Genomic DNA, 13050 nt, shown 5'->3' with positions numbered 1-13050 from the left:
GTAAAACAATTCATAAAATATAATGCCCATTTGGTGTATGAATTTTTGTCCTTGACTGCTAGTTTGCCTGAAAGCTTTTGCACACACCGAAACGCTAGTTCAGTTAAGTTTTTAGAGACAAGACTCATATTAGGAAAACAAATTTTTAGGAAAAAAATTTAAATTTTGGTATTTATTAATAACAATCAAAACATATCATATCATAAAAATAAAGCCGCGCGTTGGTTGACTGCCTCAGTAAAGTGAGTAATATAAGCTCGAAAGTGCCCTGCGCATTTACAGAACCTCATGCGGCCCGTGAGCGCCAAATTTAATTTAAAGTTTCTAGAAATCATACATCACTACGAGTTACTCATGCTTTTCAAATTTTTATAGGAGTGTAGATTGTCAGGTATTTCATTCATTCATACTTAGTCGGTTTAAAGCTGTATATTTAGAACTCACTATTGTTTAAACTATTAGGACTAGAAGAAATTTTTTAGTAGACATTAGGGGTTCTGTTTATAATAGTTGTTACTATAGGTTGCAGTCTTGTTGTGACAAAAAGTCTACACTGCACATTCTGAAATAGAACACAATTAGTAAATATTATATCGACTATCATAAATATATAAACCAAATATATAGCAATTCACACAATTTCCTGAACCAGTACTTATACGATTGCCCCAATAACTAAGGATACAGGTGGGCATTTATTTTCATAATCATAGAATAGAGATTAGGCGGAATGACATGGACAGGCTGAGCGCCGCCCAGTAACAGGCAGCTAGTAAAGGTTATGTGTTTGTGTGACTGCCCAGTGGCGTAACAAAGGGCCTGCACATGGTTAAGTGAAGTTACCTGCCATGCCAATCCCAGTGCGCGGCGCTTTTGTCAAGAGCTTCAACGCGAGAGAACAAAAGAAAACTCCCGGTTTTCAACAAAATTTTTGTCTCGTAAAACTTTGACGGATGCTACTTGTCTAAATTTATTTGAAGTAGCGCGCGCCGCTTTCTTCTCGGAATGTTAGCCCGAAATGTTAACAATGATCAAGTAAAACTAAATTTAGCTCGACAGGAGCACAATTTTGAATTTGGGACGGACGTTTCACAAATAAAATTCCTGTGCCGCCTTTGGCGGTCGCTCGCTACTGCAAGCGAAAGGAATCTGGTTAGAGCAAGCGAGAAGCGCTACAACTCGCAGCTTTAACTTTGCAAATTCTTGTCCTTTGATTGGCTGAATTGTATCATCAATCATGTGTTGGAGGACTTCAAAAATATATCTATTAAAGTTTAAAATTTAATTAAAATCTATTGTCCTAAACAACCAAGTTAGTCCACAGTTCTTTTCTTCCGGAGAGGGTGATTTATTCAAACCAATTCTACAAGCTTCTATTTTTGGCTTTTCATCAAGTTCCAACAACACTTGACTGACCTTGTTACATAACAGCTCACCTTTCTCTTCTTTAAGACCAAATAACATCAGATTCCGACTTCGGTCTCCTTCTGCCTCAACATCCTCAATGACATTCTTTATTAATGTTGACGAAGTATTATGAAAGATTGAGGGATTAAATTATGCTATTGAGGGATTAAATTATGCTACATTGTTAATATAAACAGTCTAGATCTTAACTTGGAGCCACAAGGCCAAGGGTAATTTTTGAGTGTTTAGGGAATTTTTTATATTCTTAAAGGTTTGTTTTTATATAGGGTCATTGCTATATTATGTGTATATTGTTTGAATAATTTTATATTATATATAATTATGCTACTAATAAAGAGAAACACAATAAATATCTTGTGTGTAATCCTCATGTTGCTTTATAAACGCTTTATCAACTTATATAGTAGTGAAAAGTATAGTAAGTAAGTAAGTAAGTAAAAATTATGACATAACATCATCACAAGTGATCTACAAAATATCATTGCACTAAATAAAAAAATAATTTAAATAAATATATTTTTCCATCAACATTAATAATTTATCAAATTCAATTTTATTAATTAATAAAATCTAATACATTATCTATAAATAATTCATTAATACTTCCCAGTGGAATAAAGATTTATAAAACGCTTCTTTGCCACAAAAGGATGAAACCAAAGATATTCATTATGTGTCTCCTTATTGCTTAAATAACTGGGTCCTTCAATTTTCCCTAAAACTTCACTCGAAATATTCCAAAAATAAAAATCATTTACACTGTTTTTAGAAATCATTTCTTTCTTAAATCCTTCCAATCTAACTTTAAAGCTTAAAACTGTCGAGCAGTTCTTGACATCCGAAGGGAGTTTGTTCCAGTAAGGAATGACTCGCTCCGGAAGAAAAGAAGACTGGAGATTCTTAACTTTAGTTACACTCTTATTACACCTATTAGTTGAAACTAGATTAAGACCAGATCTGCTCATTCTGAACAAACCCGATCCATATTCAGTCAAACCACTAGTTACTTTAAAAGCTTCGATAAGGTCCCCACGTATTCGCCGCTCTGCCAGCGTTGTCAAATTGAGGATATCCAGTCTGCGGCTGTATGGAAGAGTACCCACCTCATCAATAAGACGGGTAAACCGCCTCTGGACGCTCTCCAGCTCCAAAACAGTCCCCCAACTTCCATGAGCCGCAACTGGATTCCACAATTGGACACAATACTCAAGATGAGGTCTTATCAAAGCTTTATAAATAGCTATCATTACAACCTTTTCTCTAATAACTAAATTTCTTACAATCCAGCAGATCATACGATTTGCTTTAGAAATACATGCTTTTATCTGTTCATTCCAAAGCAAGGAGCTATGGGTAATAACCCCCAAATCTTTTTCCTGTGCAGATACTTCTAGTTCTACTCCATTTACAATATAATTCGAGTTAGGATTATTATTCAGATTAATATGGACTACTTTACACTTGGCAGGATTGAAGTTTAAGTGCCAAATACTCTCCCAAATTTCGAGTTCTAAAATATCATCAGATACACTTCTATGGTTAGCTGCATTACAAACTAGCTTGAGATCATCTGCAAATAATTTAATCTTATTTTTAACATTGTCAGGTAAATCGTTTATATAAAGAATAAATAGCAAAGGACCCAATACTGACCCCTGGGGAACACCAGATAACACGTGTTTCACCTCAGACCATTGTCCTTCTACACAAACCCTCATGGTTCTGTCTGTCAGAAAGTCTTTTATAACATCTAAAACTTTTCCCTTGACCCCAAACCCCTCCAATTTAGATAGAAGTCTAAAGTGGGGGACTGTGTCAAAAGCTTTACTAAAATCAAAATACAAAAGATCGACAGGAGCACCTTCGTCTAAAATATCAAGAATATTATCAAATGTCTCTAAGAGATTAGAAAGACAAGATTTACCCTTCACAAATCCATGCTGATGCTTTGAAATTCGTTCTTCTAAAAATGTTAATAAATGTGCCCTCACCAACTTTTCATACACTTTGCACAAAATACAAGTTAAAGAGACAGGTCTATAATTTAAGGGATCAGATTTAACACCCTTTTTGAACAATGCTACAACAGATGCTGTCTTCCAAATGTCAGGCAGGACTCCTGTTTCTGAACACTTAACAAATAATTCAGTTACAGCTTCAACAAACTTTTCATCGTATGCTAAGGATTTCAACAACTTTGGATGAACGCCATCCGGACCAGAACTCTTAAAAACATTAAGCTTTAAAAGCTGCTTCTTGATATCAGAACTGCTAATTTCCATATCATCAATAACCTCTCTGTTATAACTCTCATTTTGGGGAAGAGGGCCAGGTGGTTCACGCACAAACACAGAACTAAAGGCACTAGCAAGTACCTCAGCAGACTCAGATGAACTATCTGTGCGTGTACCATCTCCTCTATCTAAAGAAACAACACTTGATTTGACTTGACGTTTATTACGCAAATACGAGTAAAAAGATTTGCAATTCTGTTTTAAATTAGTTGTAATCTTCTTTTCATAATTTACTTTAGCTTTAATTTCTGCCACCTCAAAAATATGCTGCTTGCTATTTGCACAGCTAAAGTTAATATCCGAAGGATTAATATCAAATTCAGCCCATGCTTTATCTTTGTTCTTCCTCATTCTTTTAAGTGAAGTTGTACTCCATGGCAACTTGACAGGTCTGTTGTCGAGATAAACCGAAGCAGCTGGGACAGCTGCAGCAACAGACTCCAATTTACCATGTAATTCAACCCACATATCTTGAACATTATTTGTACAACTATAATCCCATTCAATATTATTCTTACTAAAGTTAAATAACTCTTCTGAGGAAATCTTACCCCAAATAGGCTTTAAAATCTTTTGTTTGGGACTTTTGTTAGTATTGGGCGAAACAACCAGTTCAACAAGTATCCCAACATGATCACTTTTGCCAAGCGGAGAAACGATCTTACAACCGTTGACAAGAGCATCATTTGTATACAAAACCTGATCAAGAAGACTCTCCTGGAGAGTATCTTTCACAAGCCGTCTTCTGGTTGTTTCGTTAGTAAAGTACCACGTCAAACCACTGTCATTAAATAAATCAATATACTTTTGTTGAATCATTAAAACCTGATTCTTACTAGAAATACCACTATTTACACTACCAGTTTCCCAAGATACATTAGGTAGGTTAAAATCTCCTATGATAATGGTTTCAAAAACATTCTTTTCACTAGATATGTTCTTGATGCAAGATAATAACATATTATTCTGTTTTAAATTCAAAGAAGTAGACCTATAAATACAACAAATACTAATCAATCCACCAGAGGTATTGACATTAATAGCTAAAGAGTCTGGTGCTTTTAAAAATGAGCTCACTAATGAAGCATTACAACTGTTTTTAATATAAATAATAGAACCTCCACCTCCACTTATGTTGCTAGTGGAATTATCGATTTTAAAATCTCTGTCTTTTCTAAACATACTAAAACCTTCAATAAAAATTTCAGCATCTAAAATATCACTATTAAAATGAGTTTCTGTAATGCAGATTACATGAATGGATTTATAAACTGATAGAATACATTTTAGTTCATCAATTTTATTAAATAGTCCATTAGCATTAGTATAAAATATATTCATGGGCTGACTACATTCTTTGTTACTGCTATTTACTTCTTCTCCACCTTCTTCTCTGTCTTTTCCTTCTCTGCTTCTTCCCGCCTCTTCTTCCTCTCTTCTCTGGCTAAAAAACGGATCTCTCGGTCTGCTCTGCAGAGATCCAGATTTATCCAGTATGATGACTCTTTCCAGCCCTTGCCATGGTTGGAATAATAGTTAACTGACTCCTCGTCAGCTGTCTGGATGATCAATGGCCGACAGGAGTCTGGCTTACCTGGATCCACTTTACCTGCACGATGGCAACTGATAAAGTCACTTTTTTCAATCTTTAGTGTCTCCTTGCAGAACTTCGAGTCCTCTTCCTGGCGTAGCTTGGAGTTAGTTTTCTTGCTCTCTGGTACATTCAAAACACACAGATTGAGCTTTCTTAAATTTCGCTCATATGCATCAGTGTGCATCTTTGACTGAACTTTACTGACAACACTTTGAGAAGCTTGCTGTAGGCTCATTTCTTCAATAACTTTCTTCTGACTATTTGCAGTAACATCTGCCCAGGTTTGGAAAGCCTGGTTCACAATTTTTGTGATTTCTTTTGGTTTTTCAGATGAATCATTAGAAGAACTGGTATGACTCACAGAATCTTCGACAATTCCTCTAATACACGGAGTAAGGGCACCAAGTTCTTCTCTAATAACATTCCGTAGGGTCTTCACTGTCTGGATTTGTGGACTGGCTTCTTGTGCCCTTGATGTGGGGAGAGATAAAGCAATTTTGGCAGCGCCAGTTAGTCAAGTGGTTACCTTCTTCCTGCGTTAATCCAGTAAGCCCAACACAGCAGTAGTGCCAGTACATGTCGCAAGTTGCACATGCCAAAGAAAACTCTTCCGCAATATATCTTCTACATTCACAGCTACGATCTTCTTCTTCTTCAATTTCTCCATTGTCCGCTGTCATATCGACCTTCACTGGACTTTTCTTGACATCTCTTGATCGTGTCATATCTCCGGGTGTCATACCTCAAATTATTTGTTATATAGTAGTGTTGAAAGTATTAAAGTAGTGTTGAAAGTATTAAAACTATATAAATTAGATTCATTTTAACTTGGTTGTTTAGGCCAATAGATTTAAGATAATTTGTTAACTTTAGTAGATATATTTTGTTGATGATGTGTGATGATGTTTGTGTCATTATATTTTGATTTGATTTGATTTGTTTTTATCCGAATCCAACAAAGGACCTGCTGCTGAGCAGTGGCGTAACGTTGCCTGTTGGCGCCCCCTGCCGAAAAAAGCGCCCCCCTGTTGGCGCCCCCTCCCCTTTTGGTGCCCCTCCCTAAAATTGAACAAATTAGGTGATTTTAGAGAATACGCCAGTAAAATCTCTAAAAAAGTGTGTATCTAAAGCAAAACGCGCAGTTTTGCTAGTACTTTAGTTAAGTTTTCGAAATTGTCCCACATTCAAACGACGATTTGGCGCCCCCCTAAGACGGCGCCCCCCTGCACAGCGGGGTCAGCAGGGCCTTTCGTTACGCCACTGCTGCTGAGGTTTTTGATTCCTTTACCACATCGCTGTATAGTGTATGTCTTTAACTCTGATTTCACAGTATCTTCAACTGATGCTACAACCACAGATTTCAAGTCATTATGCTGCTTGTCCATGGTAGCAAGCAGCTCTTTCTGCAATTCAACTATTGTCCCCTGACTGTCAATTACATCAGAGTGCAATTTCTGGTTATACTTCTCCATCTGATCAAGGTACAACAATTGTCTATACATAATTTTTAACGCAGCATCAAAAACTCTGAGCCATGACTTCCCTAGTGATTTCTCTTTTGCCACTGAAAATCTGAGCTACACACGCGTTCACATAATCTGCTTTAGGAAGCCCGATAGTTTGCTGGATCCTTTCAGCTCCATCATCTCTCACTTCATCAAGCTTAAAAGCCTTGTATTTCTCTGATTTATACATCATAAACCACACCACCGGTAAATCAGGCAGGTCTTATCAACGGTTGTTTAGGCCAATAGATTTAAGATAATTTGTAAACTTTAGTAGATATATTTTGTTGATGATGTGTGATGATGTTTGTGTCATTATATTTTGATTTGATTTGATTTGATTTGTTTTTATCCGAATCCAACAAAGGACCTGCTGCTGAGGTTTTTGATTCCTTTACCACATCGCTGTATAGTGTATGTCTTTAACTCTGATTTCACAGTATCTTCAACTGATGCTACAACCACAGATTTCAAGTCATTATGCTGCTTGTCCATGGTAGCAAGCAGCTCTTTCTGCAATTCAACTATTGTCCCCTGACTGTCAATTACATCAGAGTGCAATTTCTGGTTATACTTCTCCATCTGATCAAGGTACAACAATTGTCTATACATAATTTTTAACGCAGCATCAAAAACTCTGAGCCATGACTTCCCTAGTGATTTCTCTTTTGCCACTGAAAATCTGAGCTACACACGCGTTCACATAATCTGCTTTAGGAAGCCCGATAGTTTGCCGGATCCTTTCAGCTCCATCATCTCTCACTTCATCAAGCTTAAAAGCCTTGTATTTCTCTGATTTATACATCATAAACCACACCACCGGTAAATCAGGCAGGTCTTATCAATGTAGTGATAAGTAAACTGATAAGCAAGCAACATGAACAAAGTATTGAAAAGTGTAATTACTCAATTGGTTAGGGTCGAGTTGCGGTTAGGGCTTGGGTGACTCAAGATTATACTAAGATTATACTTGTCTCCTCCACTCTTTTGCCCATGTGTCCTCCGCTCTTGTTTCTGGTTCCCAGAATAACTATTTGCTCTTTGGTTGTTAGCTTTTTGTTTAATGAGTTCAGAAGTTTCAAAAATTACAGGGTCACAGATTGGGGCTGAATTCATCCTTTTGGTTTTCTCTGAGGTGTATACCATGAAGATTGGGAGATTGTTATTTAGGAGTTGTTGTTGATGAAAAATATCAGTGATTTCAATTTAACGGTATGTATTTCTACAGCTGACAATTTAATCGTAAAAAGTTATATTTGCAACTTATGTGTTCAAGTCTGATTAGCTATGAATTCTAATAAATTGATATATTTATAGCAAACAAGATGATTCAGTCACTAATCAGCACTCTGATGGCTCTGCTAGCTTCCATTTTGTCTGGCATAATGCTAAGGATCGACCCAAGTAGGGCTCCATCTACAGAGGATTTTGAGAAATTTGTCAAAGTGCTCTTCTCACACGAAATCGCTCATCGTGGTGGATCTCATGATGCACCTGAAAACACGATTTGTGCTTTTCAAAAGGCTGTACAGCATGGTTACAAAGCTATTGAACTTGACATCCAGTTTACATCTGATGGGGAAGCTGTTGGTAAGTTTGTGTTTATTTAAATAGCTAGTCTTAAAATAGCCTAGATAGATTTCAGTTTGATCTCCTGATTAACTATGAGTAGGTTCCGTAGCTATTTAAAAAAATTGTAACTTGTTTTGCAGTTATACACGATGAAAGCCTTGATCGAACTACCAACGGGAAGGGAGAAGTATCAGATAGCACTCTAGAGGAGGTGAAATCACTCTCTGCTAACAATAATTTCTCTGATGTGTAAGTTTGTCCAATTTTCTTACTTTTACAACATAATTGTTTTGCTCTCTTGTGACCTTCCACCACAAAGCTGTAAAAGCCCACAAATAAGTTTTAGAATGTAGGGATAATCGAGGACAGAATGTCGGTATTTATTGGGAATCAAGTGTAGCACACATGCCAAGTTGGGCGTTTGTAATTATCAGCTATATGTCTTGTTATAGATAAAAGGAAAGCATCATCTTTAGTATTTGTTTGCTGATTAATTTAAAACCAATTCAGCTGGAAACTTTAAAAGTTTGATAATGGTTAGTATGCATCATAATCTCGTATTGTTCCAAACTGTTGACGATTGAACGATCATGTTCATTCAGAGATATTCATATGCTAATCTCTATTAAGATAAGACAATAAGTATCATTTGATATGCATTTTGTAATGTACAATAATAAACAAGCATAACGATTAAATCGTTAACGTTAGTAGAACGTGACGGCCGGGGAGAAAAATGGGGAGAAAAAAAATAGGGGAGAAAAAATGGGGAGAAAAAAAATAGAGAAAAAAGCAAAGCGAGTAAATTCTTGGATGTAGACGTGATATAGAAAAATAACAATATTTGTTCAGTCAAAATATGATGAAATGGATTTCTAGCCCTAAACATTCTCTCTCTTTAAGTTTTAATAATCTTGCCATTGACTAATGTTCATAATATAGATTTAAGGTTTCTGTTAGATCAGCAGTTATTTTGATTTCTAAACTCATTTTAAAAAGTTTCTCCCTATTATTCTATTTGCAGAGTTCAGGATCTTCTTCCTTCTACTTAACTCCATATTCTGCTTTCTTTCAATCAGCATTATAGTGAAATAGTGAAATAGTGAAATAACCCAAATACTTACTTCAGAAGTAGAGAAGACCGGATTTCAGGAAGTTAAAAATTTTCAGAGTCCTATTCAGGCCCACTGTAGAGTGTAGGTCTCTTTAAAACATTCTTTGTCAGGGGTGACGAGTCAGGAAAGAATAAGAGAGTCTAGGTAAGGTATTCAAATTGCAATTACGAATTGAAATTACTCTGACACCACTAAAGGTCTGTGTTCATTTCTGAGAATAATTGTCTAAAATAGATTCAATCCCAGGACGGGGTCCTGGCAGGACGCACACATGTTGATTCACGATTTGAGTTTGAATTCTTATTTAATCTTATTTGCAGTGGATCCAACGGAACTTTTTTTGAACTTTCAGGATTAAAAATAATAAAATAAATAATAGAATAATATGCCATTCATATTTTTACCAGCATTTACTGACTGTAATACTGATTTCTTTCAGTGGGGATTGCAAAGTTCCTACTCTGGATGAAGCTATAGAGTTTGCTATAGCAAACAACCTCATCTTACTCTTTGATGTGAAAGGTGGAGTGCACTGTAGTAAGGTATGCGAAGCTAAACGATTTGTATGTTATTTTGCTTTTTGATGGACCAGAACGGGTGGTTGAATCGGATTTGAAATTCACGTTTTCAAGAACTTCACTATACAAGTTCTGCTATAATTCACGTTTGAATGTTCACTGTATACCTAATGGCCTCCTTATCCCTCAGTTTACAAAGACCCTTACTCGCATCCTAAAGAAATATCCTCAATTCTCCAATAACTTCGCTGTCATCTCCTTCTTCCCTGACATCCTGTACCAAGTCCGTCAAACCCACCCCACCGTCATCACCGGCTTTACTCGCAGCCACGACGACATCCAGGACAAAGTAACAAAAGCCGGCTTCAAATCTCCCGCCCTGCAACCCCTCCTACTTCTCGCTGACAGGGTCTTCGACTTTGTCATGTTCTACTACTTCGTACCCTGGATGAAGATAAACATGTTGGAGATCAGGAAGAATGATGTCAGTGAGCAGTATGTGCAGAGTGTGGCTCCTCTTCCTGTACTCACCTGGACTGTTAACGACCCTGCTGAGAAGAAGTTCTTCAAACGTATCGGCTGCTCTGTCATGACTGATGTGGTTTCAGATGCCTTGCCTGTTGTCTTGAGTTAGGTTTACTGATCTGATAGGGACTGTGAAATGTAGGCTATCCCAATTTAGGGGGTTTGAAATGTAGGCTATCCTAATTTAGTCAAGTCAGGTGATATTTTAATTTGTAGGTATTTTTGTAAGAATCTTTTTGAGCTGTTATGCAATGGATTTTATAATGTGCTATTGCTCTAGCTCTGTATGTAGCGGGTGTTTTAGCTTTATTTGTATCCTTTACTGTAAAACTTTAAACTGTTTTGTAGGTGAAGACTGAAGATAGACTCTTGTACGTAACCAAATGTGTAGATATATACTTATCCACGCAGCACTCCGGGATGTATAAAATATTGAATATCCACACAATCCACAATGGCTTTAGCCCGCAGGTTACAGCACGTAGGTCCCGCAGGGCCCCGAGTAGCTGTATGTTTTATACGTCCCGTCGTGCGAGGAGGAGAAGGTGTATATCCACGGGGGCTTTTATTTAGCAATATTATTTAATTTCCGGTGAGGCGTAATCTTATCTGCAGCCTTCCTGCTGAATTTCTTACGCTGTCACGTGATTATGTTTTTGTTGTCACGTGATGGTTTTGAAGACGCGTGCACGTGCCAGTTATATACTTACAGTTGTGAATCTACATTGTACAATCCACAAATTATCCATCTACTTATCAAGAGGTAGCATATGATTTATATATAGCACGTAATTGTTAAACATTGGCCGGCCCGGAGGTATGATATGTGATGTAACGAGAAAAATTATGCGTTACAGCGCGGGAGATTATAGGAGGGAGGTTATTATGATTTCACAAAGCGTTGAATCGAAATGTATTGTGCGATAGATTCAATCGCTTGGGATATGTATTTTCAATCATCTTCAAGTGTATTGCTATATATAGAAATTAGAATGATGCATGTGAAGCGACAGAATTTACTTTTAACGGACATTTACATTCAGTTTATTAATTAAAGTATCACAAATGTATAGCATATCAGTTTTAGACTAACGAACTTTCTCTTTTGATTAGCGTCTTATCACATTTGCCGTCTGGTTGACCACCGTTCTGTAATATTAAGGGGCAGTAAAACTAGCGGCCTGAGATGAATGGGAACTAACCACCCCATGGCTGATAGCAACAATTTAAAGTTTATCGACTCTGTTACATCGTGCTATATTGTAGCCACCAGATGGTGAGAATAGCCACAGCCTACATGCAATGTCCGTTGTCACCCACATTAAATGTCAGCCTATTCCAAGTTTATATAAATTATATCACGCCATAGTTATACCAACTCACCGCCCAATTATACATTGTGAAATGTAATACTTACTCTTACACTCTAGGAGGTTACGGGTTACTTAACACACAGTTCCTTTAGCTTAACAATACCACGATGTGTGTCATCGTACATACTGATGTGTATTCTGTACACTGCAAGCCATAGATTTAGGAATAAGGATGGGCGTATACAGTAGCTGAGAGATATTTACAATAAGTGTATAATTGTATTGTGTTGGTGACCTGTAGGTGACGGAGTGTAATTGCAGCCAATTAGTGTCCGTTAGTGTGAGCTACGTACACATGTGAGAGAGATTTTACTGAATCATGTTATGTGGATTGTGGTTGAAGCAGAGATATTATCTATTTCCCCACCCCGAATAGAGAATATATCCGTTAGCTATTGGTAGATGTAACCGAGAATATCTCCCGCATCGCTCTTTTGAGGAGAACATCATTTTTTGTTGAATGTAAACTTCTATGATCAGGGATTTTAAGCTATTTATGACTGTTATTTTTATACCGTAAAATGCTTGTTACTGTTAGTTGATTTGATGTGTTTCATTAAATTATTTTGTGTTCAAAGTTTCTGATGCTGTCTAACTAGACTCGAGTAAGGACAACATTTTATATCAAATTTTAATTCTGTTCCTATTCGAGTAGCAATGTTTAACGCAAGCCTATTATAAGTTATATATCATATTGTTCGCAGCATGAAGCGTATATGTATTTTATTAGGTTAAATAACAAAGATTTCATTTAATTATGTGGTCGAATCAAAGATTTTATCTATTAAGCTATCAAAAAGGAGTTCACTATATTTTACATAACCAAACGATGAGAATTCGGGTTTCTCACTCGTTCAAAAATGATAACTTTCACGTCTGATGACTGATAGTATTTCGTAAACGGCTTTTTAAAATATATCATTTATTTTATTCACTGTGTTTTACAAAATTTCAGTAGGCTTGTTTATCATTGTCTTTTCCGTTTACATTTTAAAATTTATTAAGTTTTATCCTGATAACGATAAATTGAAATATGATACAAAGTGCGTCAATTGTCAAGTTGGACAATCTTAATTCAATCTTAATTCAATAAAATTTGCTGATTTCAGCTTCGTCCTCCGATTGG

At 36.5% G+C, this 13050-nt stretch overlaps 2 protein-coding genes across 5 annotated transcripts in view; one reads left to right on the top strand and one right to left on the bottom strand.

The window, feature by feature from the left end:
* LOC134816132 (deoxyribose-phosphate aldolase-like) overlaps window positions 1–6087 on the bottom strand; it is a 77511-nt gene extending 71424 nt beyond the window's left edge. The window contains exon 1 of one of the 4 annotated variants that reach the window (XM_063824897.1): window positions 6059–6087. The gene's annotated coding sequence lies outside the window, so the exon portion shown is untranslated. The remainder of the gene's footprint in view (window positions 1–6058) is intronic. The other 3 variants (XM_063824900.1, XM_063824898.1, XM_063824899.1) reach the window with 3 other exon arrangements.
* Window positions 6088–8134: 2047 nt separating this feature from the next.
* Window positions 8135–12881, top strand: LOC134816139 (glycerophosphodiester phosphodiesterase 1-like). Its single transcript, XM_063824906.1, has 4 exons — window positions 8135–8411; window positions 8534–8642; window positions 9948–10050; window positions 10217–12881. Exons 1-4 carry the CDS (start codon window positions 8147–8149, stop codon window positions 10658–10660), a joined length of 921 nt encoding a protein of 306 aa, XP_063680976.1. The 5' UTR covers window positions 8135–8146; the 3' UTR covers window positions 10661–12881.
* Window positions 12882–13050: the final 169 nt, after the last annotated feature.

This window comes from Bolinopsis microptera, chromosome 5 (genome assembly GCF_026151205.1).
Source record: "Bolinopsis microptera isolate Bmic1 chromosome 5, MBARI_Bmic_1.0, whole genome shotgun sequence".
Classification (NCBI taxonomy): domain Eukaryota; kingdom Metazoa; phylum Ctenophora; class Tentaculata; order Lobata; family Bolinopsidae; genus Bolinopsis; species Bolinopsis microptera.
This window is presented reverse-complemented; position numbering and strand designations above follow the sequence as displayed.

Bases quoted from the DNA above. Each gene is read 5' to 3' on its own strand.
- LOC134816139 (XM_063824906.1), top strand. From the start codon at position 8,147: ATGATTCAGTCACTAATCAGCACTCTGATGGCTCTGCTAGCTTCCATT. The intron at 8,412-8,533 runs GTAAGTTTGTGT...CTTGTTTTGCAG, and splicing joins ATCTGATGGGGAAGCTGTTG to TTATACACGATGAAAGCCTT. The intron at 10,051-10,216 runs GTATGCGAAGCT...CTTATCCCTCAG, and splicing joins GTGGAGTGCACTGTAGTAAG to TTTACAAAGACCCTTACTCG.